This window comes from Carcharodon carcharias, chromosome 13 (assembly GCF_017639515.1).
Source record: "Carcharodon carcharias isolate sCarCar2 chromosome 13, sCarCar2.pri, whole genome shotgun sequence".
Classification (NCBI taxonomy): domain Eukaryota; kingdom Metazoa; phylum Chordata; class Chondrichthyes; order Lamniformes; family Lamnidae; genus Carcharodon; species Carcharodon carcharias.
The window spans coordinates 394,231-416,745 of NC_054479.1; the positions used below are offsets into that span (position 1 = coordinate 394,231).

Sequence of the window (22,515 nt, forward strand, 5' to 3'; positions counted from 1 at the left end):
CTCGGTCTGGTAGGTGTCAGTGTGACCGGTCTGGTAGGTGTCAGTGTGACCGGGCTCGGTCTGGTAGGTGTCAGTGTGACCGGTCTGGTAGGTGTCAGTGTGACCGGTCTGGTAGGTGTCAGTGTGACCGGTCTGGTAGGTGTCAGTGTGACCGGGCTCGGTCTGGTAGGTGTCAGTGTGACCGGTCTGGTAGGTGTCAGTGTGACCAGCCTCAGTCTGGTAGGTGTCAGTGTGACCGGTCTGGTAGGTGTCAGTGTGACCGGGCTCGGTCTGGTAGGTGTCAGTGTGACCGGTCTGGTAGGTGTCAGTGTGACCGGTCTGGTAGGTGTCAGTGTGACCGGGCTCGGTCTGGTAGGTGTCAGTGTGACCGGTCTGGTAGGTGTCAGTGTCCCCGGGCTCGGTCTGGTAGGTGTCAGTGTGACCAGCCTCAGTCTGGTAGGTGTCAGTGTGACCGGTCTGGTAGGTGTCAGTGTGACCGGGCTCGGTCTGGTAGGTGTCAGTGTGACCGGTCTGGTAGGTGTCAGTGTGACCGGTCTGGTAGGTGTCAGTGTGACCAGCCTCAGTCTGGTAGGTGTCAGTGTGACCGGTCTGGTAGGTGTCAGTGTGACTGGGCTGGAAATGCTTGAAACCATCCGATCAGATATTAAATAATGATGTTACAGTTTATAAATCACAATAAATTTACATCTGAATGGGTAAGCTGTGAAGATCTTTGAAAATTATAATATATTTGTGACCTGTGAAAAAATGCTTTGCTATTAGGGAGGAAGTTTACCAGAATAATATCCTGATGAGCAAGTTTGGTTCATGTGGAGAGGCTGGAGAAACCGGGATTGTTCTCCTTAGAGCAGAGAAGCTTTAGCAGAGATTTAATCGAGGTGTTCCAAATGATGAGGGTTTTTGCGAGAGTAAATAAGGAGACACTGTTTCTGCTGGCGAGAGATGATAATGAGCAGAAGACACTATTGGTAAAATAAGCAGAAGGGGAGATGAGGAGGAATTTTTGAGACAATGAGTTGTGGTCTGGAATACAATGAATGCATCAGAGGGGGATTGTAGCAGATTCAATAATAACTTTCAAAAGGGAATTAAATTAGTGCTTGAACGGGAGAACAATTCATGACCACGTTAAAGGCAGGAGAGTGGGATTCATTGACAGCTGATCAGAACTGGCACAAAGAAGATAATCATATTCTGACATTACAGGTATTTCAGCTTTCTTTGCTGCACTACTGGTGACCATATCCTCACCTTGGTCCCACTCTCTGCAATTGTTTCCATCAGGTGCTCATCTTCCTTATCTCTGCTGTAAACTGTGCATTGAGGCCTAATTTCAGGCAGTAACACCCTGACCCATTAGGATGGCCGATCTGAATCTGACACCTGATAGGAGTGAAAATAGTCCGTGTGATCTTCTGGGTTATTCTATGTGTTGAGCCCCAAAATGCACGTTCTTTTTCTCAATGTCAATGATACTGCACTTGTAATACATTCACCTTTCTAACATGAAACAAAACTGAAATATCTGCTTAAACTCTTGCATTTTCTTTAGAATTCAGTGTCACATGAGTTTACATCATTGATTTATATTTATTAAATAGTTGTTTGTTTTAACTATAGGGAGCAGCAATCTTGGCCGAGAAATTCCCTCCGTTAATGAAGGTCATATTCAACATGGCCATGAGGAAATTTAATCAGACTGCTTTCTTCAAAAAGACAGTAAATGAGATAATGTGGGGCTATGATGACGAGTTTATTAACTTCCTTCACAAACTCTTCCAGAACCGTCTGCCGTTTAAGGACAAGTTTGGTTTATTTGCAGATGTGAGTAATATTTGCAGGATCAGAGTTTGTAGCTTTCAACATTTAATAAAATGAACAAAATAGAACAGGGGAATTGTGAGTTGGAAAGTCCCAGGTTCCATCTTCTTCACCTGCTACCACCCTGATCACATGATCCAATGATAATGGTGTTATTCACAGTGACCTGTCTCTATCGAGGAGTCTACAACAGACCCAGACATGAAGAATAGCACCTTGTGTCCTCCCACGTGGTAGGATTGGTATCGGGGGTATTAAATCAGGTGGGAAGGGGCTGGTGGTGACCCTGCCACCTTCCTGCCTCGGCCCTGAGTCAGTCTGTGTCAGGAAGGCCAGCAGACAGCCCTCCCATCCCATTGCCAACTGAGGCCCTTAAGTAGGCAATTAATGCCCACTAAAGGGGGGTATTAACCCAGCAATGGCTGGGGAGCTCACCATGCAGGGGGCACTACAAGCAAACCCATGTGGCGTTGCTTGGAGACTCCCGGGTGTGGGGGGGGTGGTGGGTGGGGTGGGTGATGTTCCTTGTTCTAAGGCACTCGATGCCTAATTAAGGGACCCAGCACTGGTAAGGAGGGAGGAGGCTGAGAGCCACCACCTGCCCTTTCTGCTGACCGCCTCTGTCCCACACTGCCCCACGCCCACCCCCCACCCCACCCTGCCAACCCCCGACCTCCACCCCCATCCCCACCCCCACCCCCACCTCCACCCCCCTACCCCCACCCCCACCGCCCCACCCCCACCCCCCACCCCACCCCACCACCCCCCTACCCCCACCCCCACCTCCACCTCCACCCCCCTACCCCCAACCCCACCCCGCCACTCCCACCCCCACCCCGCCATCACTCACCTGTGCCTGGGTCCATGCCGACCCTGGAGCCCACGTAGGTGTCATACCGGCAGCAGCCACCGCCTCCTGGTGGCACTGCTGAGTACAGAAGAGCTGCCGGCCTCTGATTTGCTGGCAGCTTTTAGCAGGCGGGGCATTCCCCCCCTCCCCCCTCACCAAACCAGGGCCTTTGATCCTGTGGCTGGCTTGTCAAGTGCCTGAGAGGCTCAAGATGCTGCGGTTTTTCCCAAAAAGAGGCAACAGGGGGGCCTCAGTGTCTCACCAGCCAGTGGCCGGGACCCCCATCATCTCCGAAAACTTCCACCTGAAAACCCCCCAGTGATGGTGAGATCTGGAAACAACAAATTCAACCCACCCAATCCTTCCAGACATGCCCCACCCACCAGGTACCAGCTTTCAAATTATGCAGATACTGCATCCCAAAGTATTTTCTGAAAGGAATCTAACTAATATTTGAATGAACCAATACTCTCCACTCCCTAGGCAACCCATTCCACAGATTAACCAAACGCTCATTGAAATAATGACCTGAATTTTTACTGACCTGACCTGTCTAAAGCAGGGTTTGATGCACAGAGAGCAAGGAGGTCAGGATTCCTCACCCAGAAGCGATTCTGTGCTCCAGAACTTACCGTGCCCCTAGCCAAGCTGTTCCAGTACAGCTACAACACTGGCATCTACCCGGCTATGCGGAAAATTGCCCAGGTATGTCCTGTACACAAAAAGCAGGACAAATCCAACCCGACCAATTACCACCCCATCAGTCTACTCTCCATCATCATTAAAGTAATGGAAGGGGTCATCAACAGTGCTGTCAAGCGGCACTTGCTTAGCAATAACCTGCTCACTGATGCCCAGTTTGGGTTCTGCCAGGGGCACTCAGCTCCTGACCTCATTACAGCCTTGGTTCAAACATGGACAAAAGAGCTGAGCTCCTGAGGTGAGGTGAGAGTGACTGGCCGTGACATCAAGGCAGCATTTGACCGAGTTTGGCATCAAGGAGCCCTAGCAAAACTGGAGTCAGTGGGAATCAGGGGGAAAACTCTCCACTGGTTGAAGTCAAACCTAGCTGCCAGAGAGTGTATGTGCTTCCTTACTGCCCATAACGAGCATGTTTTGGCTGGAAAGAGTTGTGACTTTTCCTACCCTTAGAGCAGGCCAATTAAATCATTCAGCTGCAAGCTTTCATGAGATTAAAATAAAGAACACATGGGAGACCAGAAATTGTAAATCAGAGTCTGAATCAATTGTAATTTGTAAAAATGCACTATTTTTATCTGTTTCTAAGCGTTGTGCATGTAGATGCGTGAGACCGAGTGTGTGGAATTGTGTTAATTCAGGGTAAGTGTGAGAATACATAACCTGACAGGCCTGTGGTTTCTTGAATGGATGATTTAAAGTTGAAATGATGGTCCTGTAAAGCAAAGGGTTCACAGCAGGTTGTGAGGTTTCATGTAGTCAAATATCTAGGAGGTTGGAGCTCAGGTGAACTTTACAACTAGAACAGGTTTAACTACTTTGGCTGCTTTATGATTTGCAGCTAGTTTCCGAGTCTGGTTCTCAGACTGGCCGAGGACTTGTGGTTCTGATGGATCTGCTGGGTCCTTGGATAATAAGGGTACAGTCCCTGATACCAGATTTGATCATGTATCTGCTGGGTTTACACTTCTGAGGTCCACCCAGGTTATTTTGGATGGGGGAGGCCTTCATGATCCAATGGGAAGTTGATAGTGGCCATTAAGTGTCGATCTTCCCTTTTGTCCAGTATGAAACATGGAGACAGGCAGTCTGGAAACTCCATAGTCTTTAGATGTTGGCCATCCTTAAACAATGAGATGTGTGAATTCCACAAATGGATGTGTGGTACCCTCTCCTATATCCACATTTTATTAGGTTATTATTAATTATTATGTTGTTATTTTATAAAGGGAAGGCGATGGCACACTGGGATTGTCACTGGGCTAGTAATCCAGAGACCCAGGGTAACACTCTGGGGACCCGGGTTTGAATCCCACCACGGCAGATGGTGGAATTAGAATTCAATAAAAATCTGGAATTAAAAGTCTGATGATGACCATGAAACCATTGTCCATTGTTGTAAAAACCCATCTGGGTCACTAATGTCCTTTAGGGAGGGAACTCTGCCGTCCTTACCTGGTCTGGTCTACGTGTGACTCCAGACCCACAGCAATGTGGTTGACTCTTAAATGCCCTCTGAACTAGGGCAATTAGGGATGGGCAATAAATGCTGGCCGAGCCAGGGACGCTCATATTGCATGAATGAAAAAAAATTACTACTGTCATAACTTTTAACAAATTCCCAAACTAATCTCCATTAAAAGGCAACAGCAACCCATAGACTTAACCAGACACCAGGCAAAGCATTTTCACCGTAGGAATTCAAAATGAGGTTCCTTTCACTTTGGCCCCAGTGGAGACAGTTGTAGGCTTACAGCTGCTTTGATCTTACATTGCCTCTGCCCCACACACAAAAACTGCTGCCTGTTATATCCAACACAGCTCATTTAAATGTAAATTCTCATTGTATCACCAGCCCCTTTGAATTCCACCATTTAACAATATAACAGTAGCAGTAGCAGCAAAATGCACTGCATGAATTCACCAAGGCTCCTTAGACAGCATTTTCCAAACCCACGACCACTACCATCTAGAAGGACAAGGGCAACAGATACATGGGAACATCGTCACCTGGAAGTTCCCCTCCAAGTCACTCACTATCCTGACTTGGAAATATATCACCGTTCCTTCACTATTGCTGGGTCACAATCCTGGAACTCCCTCCCTGACAGCACCGTGGGTGTACCTACACCACATGGACTGCAGCGGCTCAAGAAGGCAGCTCACCACCACCTTCTCAAGGGCAACTAGGGATGGACAATAAATGCTGGACCCAGCCAGCGAAGCCCACATCCCCTGAATGATTATTAAGATAAATCCCACAAAAAATTGGCTCCTTCTTGCTGTATGTTAGGGATATGGTTTGTATTTCCTAGTGCAGGTCAGAAGGCAGCAATCCATCACGGTAAAAGAGCATTAATGATGGTGAGGAGAAGTTTGTGTGGTCACTGGCTTCTGCAGCAGGACTCTCCCACACAAGGTGAAGCTGTGAATATTCCTCCCCTGCAGTGAGGAGGATCCTTGTGCCACTTGAGTGGTCTTGGTCCACATGCCTGATCCTCCAGGTGGCCATCTTGACACAGCTGCCAAAGGCTCTTCCCATTACCTGCCTCATTCAAAGTGCTGGCTCCTACTCCATTCAACTCTGCTGCCCACAGTGTAATGGACCCTCCTCAGCCTCATGTTCTCACAGTGCTGGAATTGAGCACGGCTCCTTTTTGTGACTGGTTTTACATTATCAAATGCAAATGGCCTTAATTAATTAATCCACTTCCAGCAAAAGGGAAATGACATGTCAAAATTAGTCATTTATTCTAACTTCCTATCATGATGTGATTAACTTTACTTGTCTGAAAATTCCTCTGCTAGTAATTAGATTTAAACTGTTTCTTCATGTGAAGAATAAATGATCTAACAGCCTATTCTCTAATTCTGTTACAGTTGAACAACACAGATACTGGATTATTCACAATTAATACAGGAGTTGATGACATTAATAAAGCCCATAAAATTAGCACCTGGAATGGTCTTAAAAAGGTAGAGACCCTCCCTGCAGAACAGTGAGTAAACAGCGGATAATGGGAACAGACAAGTGGGCAGCACAAGCCCCATCAGGGTTTCTGTCTGATAATATCAATCAAGTGCCATATTTGAAACCTTTATTTTGTATATCATCAAATGGGAGTTATTATAAATGCACTTCTGGTATTCCAGGTAAACTTCTGGCATTCTGACCAGTGCAACATGTTGAATGGAACAGCAGGTGAACTGTGGCCTCCATTCATGGATCCATCTGACTCATTGAAGTTTTTTAGCCCTGATGCTTGTAGGTATGAATCAATATATAATCAGAAAAGATTTGTGAGACACAAGAAATGTTTTTTTTTTACTTGTTCGTGGGATATGGCCTTCACTGGCTAGGGGTAACGTTTATTGCCCATCCCTAGTTGCCCTTGAGAAGGTGGTGGTGAGTTGCCTTCTTGAACCGCTGCAGTCCATGTGGTGTAGGTACACCCACAGTGCTGTTAGGGAGGGCATTCCAGGATTTTGACCCAGTGACAGTGAAGGAATGGTGATATATTTCCAAGTCAGGATGATGAGTGACTTGGAGAGAAACTTCCAGGTGGTGGTGTTCCCATCTATCTGCTGCCCTTGTCCTTCTAGATGGTTGGTAGTGGTCATGGGTTTGGAAGGTGCTGTCAAAGGAGCCTTGGTGAATTCCTGCAGTGCATCTTATAGATGGTACACACTGCTGCTACTGTGCGTCGGTGATGGAGAGAGTGATTATTTCTGGATGGGGTACTAATCAAACAGGCTGCTTTGTCCTGGATGGTGTTGAGCTTCTTGAGTGTTGTGGGAGCTGCACTCATCCAGGCAAGTGGGGAGTATTCCATCACACTCCTGACTTGTGCCTTGTAGATGGTGAAAAAATGGTTGTAAATAAAATTATTAATAAAAGGTCAAAGTTTATAATGTAAAGGGGGTCAGGTGAGGTAGTCAGAGTTTTAACTGAAATTATCCACTACAAGCACAATGATCAGTGATGACATCATGTATGTTTCTAGGCATTAATCACAAATGCAGAATGCTAAATATTTCATGGTAAAAAACACCAAAAACATTCCAGACATATTACGAAAATCAAGTATCTAATGAGAATGAGAAACTGAAAGAAATTACTATTAATGAAAAAAAGTACAGGAGAAATTAGTGGCACTAACATTTGATTAATCCTCTAAAGATAACTATAGGGACAGTGGATGCACTTTTTTCAATATTCTATAATTCCCTAGATTGTAGAACACTCCCAAGGATTGGAAAGTAGAAAATGTGACCCTATTATTTAAGAAAGGAGGGAGAGAGAAAGCATGGATATATAGACCAATTTTCACTGACATTAGTAATATGGAAAATGCCAGAATGTACTATTCGGGACATGGTAAAAGGCACTTAAAGTATCATAATCTGATTACGCAGTATCACCTTGGAATTATGAAAGGAATTGTCTTCTCCATGAGGGTCAGCACCTGCAGGCCTGCCTGTCCTCTCTGGTTTACTGCTGGGCAGCTTCTTTTACAAAAGACGGGGAGGTGTGTCCGTGTGGATGATTTGCCTTCCCAGTGGAATAGCTGGTGTGTAGAAGCTGTGATATGTGGGTGTGCTAGGTGTGTGAGGTTGAGCTGAGGCTATGAATGTGAGGTTTGAGATGTGATCGGTTGAGATTATTGGTAGGTGAGTGAATTGGGTGTGGATAATGAAGCGGTAGCTGATGCTGGAGGTGCAGTTGGTGGGATTTGGAATAAGACCATAAGACCTAAGACATAGGAGCAGAAATTAGGCCATTCAGCCTATCGAGTCTGCTCCACCATTCAATCATGGCTGATAAGTTTCTCAACCCCATTCTCCCGCCTTCTCCCCGTAACCTTTGATCCCCTTACCAATCAACAACCTATCTATCTCGGTCTTAAGTACACTCAATGACCTGGCCTCCACAGCCTTCTGTGGCAATGAATTCCATAGATTCACCACTCTGGCTAAAGAAGTTTCTCCTCATCTCTGTTCTGAAAGGTCTTCCCTTGAGTCTGAGGCTGTGCCCTTGGGTCCTAGTCTCTCCTACTAATGGAAACATCTTCCCCACGTCCACTCTATCCAGGCCTTTCAGTATTCTGTAAGTTTCAATCAGATCCCCCCTCATCCTTCTAAACTCCATTGAGTATAGACCCAGAGTCCTCAAACGTTCCTCATATGTTAAGCCTTTCATTCCTGGGATCATTCTCGTGAACTTCCTCTGGACCCCCTCCAGGGCCAGCACATCCTTCCTGAGATACGGGGCCCAAAATTGCTCACAATATTCTAAATGTGGTCTGACCAGAGTTTTATAAAGTCTCAGCAGCACATCCCTGCTTTTATATTCTAGTCCTCTTGAAATAAATGCCAACATTGCATTTGCCTTCCTAACTACCACGTCAACCTGCAAGTTAACCTTAAGAGAATCCTGGACTAGGACTCCCAAGTCCCTTTGCACCCCAGATTTCTGAATTCTCTCCCCATTTAGAAAATAGTCTATGCCTCTATTCTTCCTACCAAAGTGCATGACCTCACACTTGCCCACGTTGTATTCCATCTGCCACTTCTCTGCCCATTCTCCTAACCTGTCTAAATCCTTCTGCAGCCTCCCCGCCTCCTCAATACTACCTGTCCCTCCACCTATCTTTGTATAATCTGCAAACTTAGTCAGGATGCCCTCAGTTCCTTCAGCTAGATCATTAATGTATAAAGTGAAAAGTTGTGGTCCCAACACTGACCCCTGCGGAACTCCACTAGTCACCGGCCGTCATCCTGAGAAGGACCCCCTTATCCCCACTCTCTGCCCCCTGCCAGACAGCCAATCTTCTATCCATGCTAGTACCTTGCCTCTAACACCATGGGCTCTTATCTTACTGAGCAGCCTCCTGTGTGGCACCTTGTCAAAGGCCTTCTGGAAGTCCAAGTAGATAACATCCATTGGCTCCCCTTTGTCTTACCTGCTCGTTACCTCCTCAAAGAATTCTAACAGATTTGTCAGGCATGACCTCCCCTTGATGAAACCATGCTGACTTTGTCCTATTTTACCATGCACTTCTAAGTATTCTGAAATCTCACCCTTAATAATGGACTCTAAAATCTTACCAACGACCGAGGTCAGGCTAATCGGCCTGTAATTTCCCGTCTTTTGCCTCACTCCCTTCTTAAACAGGGGTTACACTAGCGATTTTCCAGTCCTCTGGGACCCTCCCTGACTCCAGTGATTCCTGAAAGATCACCAATACCGTCTCCACTATCTCTTCAGCTATCTCCTTCAGAACTCTGGGGTGTAATCCATCTGATCCAGGTTATTTATCCACCTTCAGATCTTTCAAAACAAAAACAGAATTAACTGGAAAAACTCAGCAGGTCTGGCAGCATCGGCGGAGAAGAAAAGAGTTGACGTTTCGAGTCCTCATGACCCTTCGACAAAACTTGCGTTCGAGTCCAAGAAAGAGTTGAAATATAAGCTGGATTTCCAGCATCCGCAGTTTTTTTGTTCAGATCTTTCAGTTTTCCTAGCACCTTCTCCTTGGTAATGAGCCACCATACTCACCTCTGCCCCCCAACTCTCTTGAACTTTGGGGATGTTACTCGTGTCTTCCACCGTGAAGACTGACGCAAAGTACCTATTCAGTTCCTCCGCCATTTCTTTGTTCCCCACTACTAATTCTCCAGCGTCATTTTCCAGTGGCCCAATGTCCACTTTTGCCTCTCTCTTACCCTTTATATATCTAAAAAAAACTCTTGCCATCTTCTTTTATATTACTGGCTAGTTTACCCTCATATTTAATCTTCTCCCTCCTTATTTCTTTTTTAGTTGTCCTCTGTTGGTCTTTGTAGGCTTCCCAATCCCCTGGTTTCCCACTGCTCTTAAGGATGCACTTTAAGGATGCACTCACTGACCTTGACCACTCTTGGGATGTTATTAAACTTCTTGCAGCATTGCATCCAGATCCTTTGCATCATTTGCAAACCTGGGGGGGCACTTCCTTGCCTGTTATGCCATTTTGTGGACTTGCTGTAGCTCTTCCAGTTTTGACCAGCCAATTCCAGGCTTGCTTCAGCTGGAACACACCTCACCTTTAAGCGGTTCAGTCTGGCTTTAGGTATTGCAGGTGAACTTGAATTGGTGCTGGCCTCACACAAACCTGGGCCCCTGTTGAGCTGTGCAGCCATTCAACAGAAGCTTTGGCACTGGGCTGCTCAGCTCAGCCTTGCGAATGATCAGGAGCATGAAGTTTGCCTGCATCACTTCAATTGGGCATGGATTAATTGTACATTGTGATCACTGCAGCCAGTGTCAGGGGCTATCCACTTTCACTCCTCTTAACCGTGTTTCATCCTCCAAAGATGCTGCCTCATTGGACTGCATTTGACATTTTGTGCAATTTGTTGAGCGATTGTCATTTTGCTGGTCTCTAGACTACATAATGCGAACATCAGTAAATATACTTCAGTGCTCAGGCACCACACAAGTCTCCTTTATTCATTTCCGGGATATGGGCTTTGCCGGCTGGGCCAGCATTTATTGCCCCTCTAGTAGCTGCCCTTGAGAAGGTGGTGGTGAGCTGCCTTCTTGAACCACTGCAGTCCATGTGGTGTAGGTACACCCACAGTGCTGTTAGGGAGGGAGTTCCACGATTTTGACCCAGCGACTGTGAAGGAATGGCAATATATTTTAAAGTCAGGACAGTGAGTGACTTGGAGGGGAACTTCCAGGTGTTGGTGTTCCCATCTATCTGCTGCCCTTGTCCTTCCAGATGGTAGTGGCCGTGGGCTTGGAAGGTTCTGTCTAAGCTTGGTGAATTCCTGCAGTGCATCTTGTGGATGGTACACACTGCTGCTACTGTGCATCGGTGGTGGAGGGAGTGAATGTTTTGTGGATGTGGTGCCAATCAAGCGGGGCTGCTTTGTCCTGGATGATGTCAAGCTTCTTAAGTGTTGTGGGAGCTGCACACATCCAGGCAAGTGGAGAGTATTCCATCATGCTCTTGACTTGTGCCTTGTAGATGGTGGACAGGCTTTGGGGAGTCAGAAGGTGAGTTACTCATTGCACGATTCCTTACCTCTGACCTGCTGTTGTACCCACAGTATTTATATGGCTGGTCCAGTTCAGTTTCTGGTCAATGGTAACTCCCAGGATGTTGATAGTGGGGGATTCAGTGATGGTAATGCCATTGATTGTCAAAGGGCGAAGGTTGGATTCTCTGTTGTTGGAGACGGTCATTGCCTGACACTTATGAGGTGTGAATGTTACTTGCCACTTGTCAGCCCAAGCCTGGATATTGTCCAGGTCTTGCTGCATTTGGACATGGACTTCTTCAGTGTCTGAGGAGTCACGAATAGTGCTGAACATTGTGCAATCATCAGTGAACATCCCCACTTCTGATCTTATGATGGAAGGAAGGTCATTGATGAAGCAGCTGAAGATGGTTGGGCCGAGGACACTACCCTGAGGAACTCCTGCAGTGATGTCCTGGAGCTGAGATGACTGACCTCCAACAACCACAACCATCTTCCTTTGTGCTGGGTATTACTCCAACCAGTGGAGAGTTTTCCCCCTGATTCCCATTGACTCCAGTTTTGCTAGGGCTCCTTGATGCCACACTCAGTCAAATGCTGCCTTGATGTCAAGGGCAGTCACTCTCACCTCACCTCGGGAGTTCAGCTCTTTTGTCCATGTTTGAACCAAGGCTGTAATGAGGTCAGAAGCTGAGTGGCCCTGGCGGAACCTAAACTGGGCATCAGTGAGCAGGTTATTGCTAAGCAAGTGCCACTTGAAAGCACTGTCGATGACCCTTTCCATTGCTTTACTGATGATAGAGAGTAGACTAATGGGGCAGTAATTGGCCGGGTTGGATTTGTCCTGCTTTTTGTGTACAGGAGATACCTGGGCAATTTTCCACATAGCTGGGTAGATGCCAGTGTTGCAGCTGTACTGGAACAGCTTGGCTAGGGGCGCGGCAAGATCTGGAGCACAAGTCTTCAGTACTGTTGCTGGAATGTTGTTAGGACCCATAGCATTTGCAGTATCCAGTGCCTTCAGCCAATTCTTGATATCACGAGGAGTGAATCGAATTGGCTGAAGACTGGCATCTGTGATGCTGGGAACCTCCAGAGGAGGCTGAGATGGATCATCCACTTGGCACTTCTGGCTGAAGATTGTAGCAAATACTTCAGCCTTATCTTTTGCACTGATGTGCTGGGCTCCTCCATCATTGAGGATGGGGATATTTGTGGAGCCTCTTCCCCCAGTGAGTTGTTTAATTGTCCATCACCATTCACGACTGGATGTGGCAGGAGTGCAGAGCTTAAATCTGATCCATTGGTTATGAGATCGCTTAGCTTTGTCTATCGCTTGCTGCTTATGCTGTTTGGCATGCAAGTAGTCCTGTGTTGTAGCTTCACCAGGTTGACACTCCATTTTTAGGTATGCCTGGTGCTGCTTCTGACATACCCCTCTGCAGTTTTCATTGAACCAGGGTTGATCCCCTGGCTTGATGGTAATGGTAGAGCTGGGGATATGCTGGGCCATGAGGTTACAGATTGTGTTCGAGTACAATTCTGCTGCTGCTGATGGACCACAGCACCTCCTGGATACCCAGTCTTGATTTGCTAGATCTGTTTACAATCTATCCCATTAGCACGGTGCTAGTGCCACACAATGTGATGAAGGGTATCCTCAATGTGTAGGCGGGACTTCGTCTCCACAATGACTGTGAGGTGGTCACTCCTACCGAAACTGTCATGGACAGATGCATCTGCGACAGGCAAGTTGGTGAGGATGAGGTCAAGTATGTTTTTCCCTCTTGTTGGTTCCCTCACCACCTGTCACAGACCCAGTCTAGCAGCTAGGTCCTTTAGATTAATTATTTCACTTTGCAGTTATAGCATTGGCAGGAAATTGATCCTTAAACAATTTTATTTTTAAATTTGAACAGGTCATTAGAGTTAGTTTACCAACAATCAGGCAGGACCTTTGGGTTACCTTCTTTCCGATACATTGCTCCGAAGACAATGTTTGCGAATGGGACAGTGTATCCCCCCAACGAAGGCTTCTGTCCCTGCAGGCAGTCCGGAGTGCTGAATGTCAGCACGTGCAGAGACTGTGAGTATACAATCTGTATAATGCTCAGTTAAAAAAGAAAACCAAATGGATGCAAGAAATCATATTAACATTTCAACTTTTCCTCAATTGTGATTTGCTTTTATGTTGATGATGACAGTAATGATTATATTAGCGAAATTGAAGCCCTTAAAGAGACAGTGGCTGTGTGGATACAGAATTGACTAAGAGACAGAAAGCAGAGAGTAATGGTGAAATGTTTTTCAGACTGGAGGGAATTGTACAAGGGTGTTCCCAGGGGTCAGTATAAGGACCACTGCTCTTTTTGATGTATATTAATGACTTGGACTTGGATAGACAGGGCATAATTTCAAAGTCTGCCGAGGCTCCATACTCAGCAATGTAATAAACGATGAAGAGGACAGACAGACACCTGGTGAAATGGTGGATGCAATTTAACTCAGACAATTGTGAAGCGATGCATTTTGGTTGGAAGAACAACGAGAGACAATATAAATAAGTTTAAACAAGGCTGCAGAAGCAGAGAGAGCTGGAGGTGTCTAAACAAATGTTGGAAGTTGGCAGGACAAATTAAGGATGTTAAAAAAGCATACGGGACCTTAGCTTTATAAATAGAGGTTTAGAGTACAGAAGTAAGGAAGTGATGCTGAACTTTTACAAACATTGGTTAAGTTCGAGTTGGAGGATTGGGTTCAATTCTGGGCACCACACTTAAGGAAGGAGATCAAGGCTTTGGAGAGGGTTTGGAGAAATTTACCTGAACTGGGTTATTGTCACATTTATTTTAGGGATTTTGCTTTTCATAAGCAGACAGAACAACATAGCTTCAGCAGAAATGACATCGAAGATATGTGTTTATCAGACATGCTGTTTAGTTCCATCATTCTGAAAAGGAACAACTAAACATCGGTGCATCATATTACATTAAATTTTAGAAAAAGAATGAAGTTACATGAAGCCTGTAAAATCACTGGTTAGGCCTCAGGCAGCTGGACTAATGTGTCCAGTTCCAGGATCTAGGACTCCAGACTTTAGGAAGGACGTCAAGGCCTTGGAGAGGGTGTAGAGAAGATTTACCAGAATGGTACCAGGGATGGGGGACTTCAGTTATGTGGAGAGACTGAAGAGGTTAGGATTGTCCTCCTTAGAGGAGAGAATGTTAAGGGGAGATTTGATAGAGTAAATAAGGAGAAACTGTTTCCACGAGCAGGAGAGTCGGTAACCAGAGGAACTCAGATTGAAGCTGATTGGCAAATGAACCAAAGTGGAGACGAGGAAACGTTCTTTACACAGCAAGTTGTTGTGATCTGGAATCACCTGCTGGAAGAGAGATGAAGCAGACTTTCAGAGCGGATACTTGAAGGGGAGAAAATATGCAGTGCTGTGGGGAAGGAGCAGGGGAGCGGAGCTCGCTGAGTTACTCTTTCAAAGAGCTGGCACAGGCATAGTGGGCCAAATGGCCTCCTCCATCTTGTATCATTCTATCATTTGATGATTTAATGTTGATGTGGGAGAACATAAAGCTATGAAAATTAATCTGGGCCTAAAACTCACTAAAGTTAACATAGGCAAGATAACAGTATGAGATAAAGAAATGAAGCAAAAGCCTGGGCTGAATTTTGAGGTTATCAGGCGGGCGCAGAGGGCGGGCACGGTGGGTGGGCATGGTGGGTGGGCACAGTGGGTGGGCACAGTGGGCAGGCATGGTGGGTGGGTGTGGTGGGTGGGTGTGGTGGGCGGGCATGGTGGGCGGGCACGGTGGGCGGGCGTGGTGGGCGGGCGTGGTGGGTGGGCACAGTGGGCGGCACGGTGGGCAGGCACGGTTGGCAGGCGTGGTGGGCGGGCGTGGTGGGCGGGCATGGTGGGCGGGCATGGTGGGCGGGCATGGTGGGTGGGCACGGTGGGTGGGCGTGGTGGGCGGGCATGGTGGGTGGGCATGGTGGGTGGGCATGGTGGGTGGGCACAGTGGGCAGACATGGTGGGCGGGCGTGGTGGGCGGGCATGGTGGGCGGGCACGGTGGGCGGGCACGGTGGGTGGGCACGGTGGGCGGGCACGGTGGGCGGGCATGGTGGGTGGGCATGGTGGGCAGGCATGGTGGGCGGGCGCGGTGGGCGGGCATGGTGGACGGGCGCAGTGGGCGGGCACAGTGGGCAGGCCCTGGAGTGGCCGGGAAATGGGTCGCCACCTGCGATTGGCCCCTGACCACAATTTCACACTAGCTGACCAATTAACGGCTGAAAGGCCCAGCGCTGCCGGGGTGGGGGCAGGAGGAGGGTGGGCACTGAGGTCAGCACGGGCACAGGGGAACGCGGAATGAAAGCTCCCAGAGGGCAGAGAGCTGCCTCGGAGTGAAGAATGTGAAACCATGAAATAAAGATTTTAAATTGTGGAGAAAATGTCCACACATCGAACTCTCTCACTTAAATGTATAGATTATAAAAATTCTGCCCAAATATTTTTATTATTTTTTAATTATATCGGAAGCCTTATCCTGCCTTTGGATGAGGATTCCTCAAAAATCCAAAGGCTGCCTGGCTGATTCGTTCACGGCCAACTGTAACCTTGGACAGGCAGCAAAAAAATCACAGTTAATTAATACATTAATCGGCCTTTTAATTGTCGGCAGACAGGCTGCCAATTCTCGCATGCACCCGTCACCTGAAAGGTCATGCGAGTGCGCGATGACGTCGGGATGCTTGACCACTGTGTGCTGTTTGATGCTCAGGTGCATCAGGTGTGCGCCCACACACCGAGTAATAAACCCTGCCCCAGGAACTGAGACCTTTCCATCCCAGGGTTATAAAGGAAAAGTAGGTGAAGAAATTGCAGATGCTGCAGCCATAATCTTCCAAAATTCTCTCAATTCAGGAGTTTGGTTGGAAAATTGGAAATGTGACTTCATGAACTAAGAAAGGTGTAACAATCAAACCAGATTCGAGGATGGTTTGGCCAACGTGTTCAAAAGCTTCAGCCAAGTCAAGAAGGACAGGGAGGGGTTGTTCACATTTGTCAGTCATATAGGATGTTGTTTGTACTCTGCTGAGAGTCGCTTTGGTACAATGATTAAAGACATTCAAATTCTCAGCTCCATGAAGATGGCACAAATTTGGGAGGTGATGACATGTACGAGGTACTTTTGAAAGGAAAGAAAGGTTGGAGATGGGACAGTAGTTTGCAAGATTGGAGGGATCAGGATTGTTTTGAGATGAGGGGTGATAACAGCAGATTTGAAGGATAGGGGAAAGTAACTGAAAAGAGGGAAGTATTAACAATAACAGCTAATGTGGGCACCAGGAAGGGAAGTTGGAAGTTGAAGCTCTTTAGTGGGCATAAGGGAGAAGGAACAAGAGGTGGATTTCATCAACAAGATGAACTTGGTGAAGCATGAGAGGAGATAAGACAAACTAGAGGAAGAGGCAAGTTCAGGGCCAGGGTAGGAATGATGAGTTTTAATATTCCTCAATGAAATGCTCACCTGATATCTTTCCTTCAGATCTGACAAGAATGGGTTGCTGTTGAGTTGTGTGCATGATTTGTCTTGTATAATTCAGTTGGAAAGAACAGTAATAGTTTATTTTGGGCTTATTATAAATTTTTCATCTTCAGATGCTCAAATCTTCATCTCGCACCCGCACTTCTACAACGCTGACCCAGTCCTGTGGGAGGCTGTCTCTGGATTACATCCCAATGAGAAGGATCATGCACTTTTCATTGACCTCCATCCTGTAAGTACGATCTTTACAGACAGGTCAACCAATAAAACTAGCAAAATTAACCAACAGCATCAAGGTAGCTAGCATCTCAAGAATGACTCTGTGATAAGTTAATGTGATCCCAACGCAGAGCAGATAATCTTCCCTCATCCTTTTCTGTCCCAAAACAAATAGTTCCTCAGTTTCCCTGGTCTTCCCTCATAACTAAAGCCTCTTATCCCTGGGATCATCTTAGTGAATCTTCAGAACCTTCTCATTGGCTTAATGTTCTACCTGAAACATGGTGCCCAGAACTGGACCTAATATTTAAACTACAATTAACAGCTGACTTCATTTGGTTTAACATTAACTTCCTGGTTTTGTCCTTAATGTCCCCATTTTTAGAACTTAAGAGCTCATTATTTTTATTATAGTTTTTAAATTTTACTATCTTAACCTTTAAAGTTTTCTGCTCCAAGATTCCTTTTAATGCTTTGCCATTTGAGGTATATTTCCTCTTCTTATCTCATCTCAAAATTATCACCTTGTGTCTCTGCATTAAATTCCAGCTGAGCATCTGCCTAACCGATCAGACCAGCAATGCCCTCTTGAAAAGACTTCGGGTGGAATTTTCCCTGCCCACTGGCAATGGGGGTCAAGGTGGGCATGAGTGCACAATGTGGTGGGAAGGCCAAAAACCAGTTTCATGCCATCGTGAAACCAGGTTATGATTGTCCGCTCTGCCCGTCGATGGTGCCTGTATTTCCCATCGTCAGACATCAGGAAATTCATTAATATATCTGTATAATCAGTATAAGGCCAGCCCATCGGAATCATCCCCCTGAGATCACACTTATCACACACATCGGTAAAACACGCTGGTGTAGAACACCTGGATAAGTGCGACATGAGGAAGTCGGGACTTACCGCCAGGGCCTTGCTCACATCATGGACATCCGAGGAGTAGAAGATTCTGGAGCCCGACAGCAACAGGACCCTGGAGGAACGTCCATGACATGCCGGCTGGATTCTCATGGACATGGCTCCACCATGAAGCGGCTCACGGAAGGTGGAAGGTCACCAGTGAGGGTCTGCTTCAGGACATCAGTGTGTTGGCCATGGTCTGCTCCGGATGATTGGTGAGGGGCTGGAGAGGAAGGTACAGGTTTGACTGGGAGGGGAAGATGTACCAGGGACACGGAGGAGTGAGGTGTGGAAGGGGGCACAATGGTGTCGAGGGGGATAAGTTTAGGGGGGAGGGAGTCAAGGGGAGGAGGTTGTAATGGGGGAGAATACGGCAACTGGGGAGGTAGGTATAAGGGGGGAGGATGGTGTAAGGGAAGGAGCTCAGAGTGGGGAAGGAAGGAGTCTGGGTGGAGGAAGGAGCAAGGCGGGAGGATGGTAGGAGAGAATGTCCAGATGAACATGCAAGGGAGGGATCTGTGGAGTTGATGGCTGCCTCCTGGGGAGCGAACTGAGGGTGGGTGTGGTAGGAGGGAATGGTGAGAATGAGAGAGGGCAGAGTGAGCCGGTCTGCTGGGTGGGTGAGGGTGTGACAGTATCGGTAGAAGGGAAAGCGAGGGTGGTTGGTGGGGTCTCAGAGGCTGACACTGACCCTGGGGTGGGAAGGAGGAGGTCGGGGAGGCTAATGTGGATGGGAGTGGGAAATTTGGGAAGGTAGGGAACGTGCACATTCACCTGGATATCCCAGAAGGAAAAGGCTTGTGTGGCTGGTAGGTGATGGTGGGGGGTGGAAGGTGACGCCAGGAGGGGGTTAACTGTGATGAGGAATGGAAATGGGTGACTGGGGGAGGGGTAAGGACAGGGGAGCTGAAGACAAACCTTCCGAAATTGAAGGTGAGTGCAGCCTCATGCTGGGTGGGAATGGGAGCTGCATGGGAGTGTGATCAGTGGCTGGGCGGAGATGCAGGTCAGCTCAGATGGACAACTGAAAGCGAACCCCAGCAGGCAGCATTCAAAATGCTCGGAACATTGAGGTGAGTTTGATACGTGAAGAATCCGTGTGCGTGGGACAGTGTTTGCATGAGGTTCCGAAAGACCCTACCACACACACGCTTCTCCCTCCAGAATCACTCGTGGGCCGACTGCGTGCAGCTGAGCTGCTAGTGATCGGGGTGGGTGGTGGTGGGGGGGGACTCGCAGAGCCTGTCAATGAAGCTGAAAGACACCATTACACATTATTCAGTGAAAGTGAATATATTTTCAGCTTATAAAGTAACAAAATGTGTTCACCCGTACAACTGCTTGTGATCAAAAATTCTTAACTTATCTCAGCCTTAGACTTCTAGGCGCTGCCCTGACATCCGCAGCAGGGGTGGAGACAGTCTGTGTAATGGTTGACCCTGTTGCCTCTGATGCCTTTGGTGTGGGTCCTCTGGAGAGCTGGGGTCTTGGGGGCCCTGACTTGCTCTGTTTGTCCTCCTGTGGCCCAGATGCTCCCTCTGTGGTGACAGAGGACGAGGTTGGGGGGGGGGTCACAGGCAAAGGGGACTTGGAGGGAGAGGACAGCCTCTGAGGTTCCTGGGAGAATGACCCAGGGGTGTCCAGCTGCTGCTCCTCCTCTCTTTGGGTGCCCAATGGTCCTGGCCTGGCTTCTTGAGGGGAAGGAGCACCTGGAGGGACATCGAGGTGCCTTATTTCCCTCTCGCGTTGCCACTGCAGGGACACATCCATGGCTCCACAATGGAGTGCAGGTCTGCACACATCTCTGCGTTCTACTGTACCAGGGTCTCCATGGCGTCCACCATCCTCCCCATGGAGACCTCCACACGCGCACATGTGGGCACCATTTCATCAGAGAGCAGGCAGATGCACTCCTCCGATTCACGGGTCACTCTGGTAAGGGTTTCCAACAGCTCTATGTGATGTTCCCCCGCCTTCTGCTGACTCTCCACGATGAGATGAAGGCCAAATCCAGGAGCTTATCATCTGACTGGGACCTCACAGAAGCCTCTTCCCCAACAGTCCTCCGAGTACCAGGGAGCTGGGCTGAACCTGCCTCCTCCTGTTGAGGACAGGTGTCCATGCGGTGACCACCAGATTGTGAACCCGAGCCTGCTCTAGATCTAGGTCCCACCGAGGTGTGTGTGTCTGCGCTGGTGGAGGGTGTGGGTAAGCGCTGTGAGGGGTCTTCCAGGCTGCTTATTTCCAGCTCTTCAATGGAGGAGGTGTCCTCTTGGCTGGAAGTGAGGACGTGGCTGGAGCTGAGGGACTGGCTGCCTGAGCGTGTCGGTTGCTTGGTAGACCTCCCTGTGAACCAGAAATAATTAGTGCATGGCAGGAGAGAGGGCACTCAGTTGCATTGAGAGAGGGATGATGTGGTACAGGATCCTCAGGAGGGTGTTCACCGCTGACCTCACCGTCACTGCAGGCAGGGTCCACGTCCCCATCAGTCAGCGCGATGGCTGCTCCTCAAAGTGAGTGAGGGGCCTAGTGTGGGCCACTCCACCCCTGGTCTGGGGCCTCTCCCTGATCAAATCTGCAGTTGTTACAAAAGTACAAGAGAGAATAACTGGGGAGAGTACTCTACAGCAGAATGATCCAAGATTTACACTAAGTGCAGTAGCAGGCAGGTAAAACGATGTTTTACCTCTTGGTTGCAACGGCAGCAGCTCAGACTGTCTCATCCCAGTCTTGCCTCATTAATTATGCAGACCCAGCAAACTCACCGTTTCCATGGCAGACAGGCTCTCACTCTCCCACCACAACATCACCTCCCTGCTTCATCATGCCAGGCACCACATTTAAAGCGCGCTGCACACACGCTTCAGTGCCCAGGACTGCGGCATGGAGGACAAGATGGCCCCCAAGAGGCAAAAAGACTGCCCCCCCCAACTCAATGACTCGTCCCTCGAATGCCTACTGGGCACAGGAGAGGCACGCCGTGAGCTCCTCTGCCCCCATTCTGGCCACAGGATGGGCTGCAACATCATCAATTTGTCTTAGGAGGTGGTAGTCAGTGCCAATGCCCTGAAAAAGAGGACAGCCGCCCTGTGCCACTACAGGATGAACGGTCTCATCTGTTCCACCAGCTTAACCCACTCTTCTCATCACTCTCAACTCACACACTCTCAAACCCATCACACATCCACAGGGATCTCACACCTCGAGGGTCACCATCACTAACTCTCTCACACACCCTCACATCTCCATCAGGCCCATATCCTCTGGAGCTCACTTCCTCATCCTGTTCACGGCTCCGCTCACCACACAAACCTTCCACACAGCGCCATGTGTCCTGCTCACACTCTCTCCATCTGTTTCCATGCAGGAGAAGCTGACTCACATCAGCAGGGAGAGGCCCCAGACCAGGGGTGGAGTGGCCCACACTAGGCCCCTCACTCACTTTGAGGAGCAGCCATCGCGCTGACTGATGGGGACGTGGACCCTGCCTGCAGTGACGGTGAGGTCAGCGGTGAACACCCTCCTGAGGATCCTGTACAACATCATCACAGGGAACTCTGCCAAGCGACTGATATCCTCAACCAGCCAGTCCCTCAGCTCCAGCCACGTCCTCACTTCCAGCCAAGAGGACACCTCCTCCATTGAAGAGCTGGAAATAAGCAGCCTGGAAGACCCCTCACAGCGCTTACCCACACCCTCCACCAGCGCAGACACACACATCTCGGTGGGACCTAGATCTAGAGCAGGCTCGGGTTCACAATCTGGTGGTCACCGCATGGACACCTGTCCTCAACAGGAGGAGGCAGGTTCAGCCCAGCTCCCCGGCACTCGGAGGACTGTTGGGGAAGAGGCTTCTGTGAGGTCCCAGTCAGATGATGAGCTCCTGGATTTGGCCTTCATCTCATCGTGGAGAGTCAGCAGAAGGCGGGGGAACATCACATAGAGCTGTTGGAAACCCTTACCAGAGTGACCCGTGAATCGGAGGAGTGCATCTGCCTACTCTCTGATGAAATGGTGCCCACATGTGCGCGTGTGGAGGTCTCCATGGGGAGGATGGTGGACGCCATGGAGACCCTGGTACAGCAGAACGCAGAGATGTGTGCAGACCTGCACCCCATTGCGCTAGGAAAGGGTGAGTCCCTGCAGTGGCAGCATGGGAGGGGTACGAGGCACCTTGATGTCCCTCCAGGTGCTCCTCCCCCTCAAGGAGCTAAGCCAGGACCATTGGGCACCCAAAGGGAGGAGGAGCAGCAGCTGGACACCCCTGGGTCATTCTCCCAGGAACCTCAGAGGCTGTCCTCTCCCTCCGAGTCCCCTTTGCCTGTGACCCCCCCTCAACCTCGTCCTCTGTCACCACAGAGGGAGCATCTGGCCCACAGGAGGACAACCAGAGCAAGTCAGGGCCCCTAAGACCCCAGCTCTCCAGAGGACCCAC

General features: G+C 48.6%; 1 protein-coding gene across 1 annotated transcript in view; it reads left to right on the plus strand.

The window, feature by feature from the left end:
• The window catches only part of LOC121285649 (scavenger receptor class B member 1-like), a 77,172-nt gene that overhangs the window by 22,687 nt on the left and 31,970 nt on the right, over window positions 1-22,515 (plus strand). Inside the window, exons 4-8 of the mRNA XM_041202307.1 lie at window positions 1,621-1,824; window positions 6,251-6,346; window positions 6,524-6,639; window positions 13,318-13,484; window positions 17,071-17,189. Coding sequence (XP_041058241.1) covers window positions 1,621-1,824; window positions 6,251-6,346; window positions 6,524-6,639; window positions 13,318-13,484; window positions 17,071-17,189 — 702 coding nt within the window. The remainder of the gene's footprint in view (window positions 1-1,620; window positions 1,825-6,250; window positions 6,347-6,523; window positions 6,640-13,317; window positions 13,485-17,070; window positions 17,190-22,515) is intronic.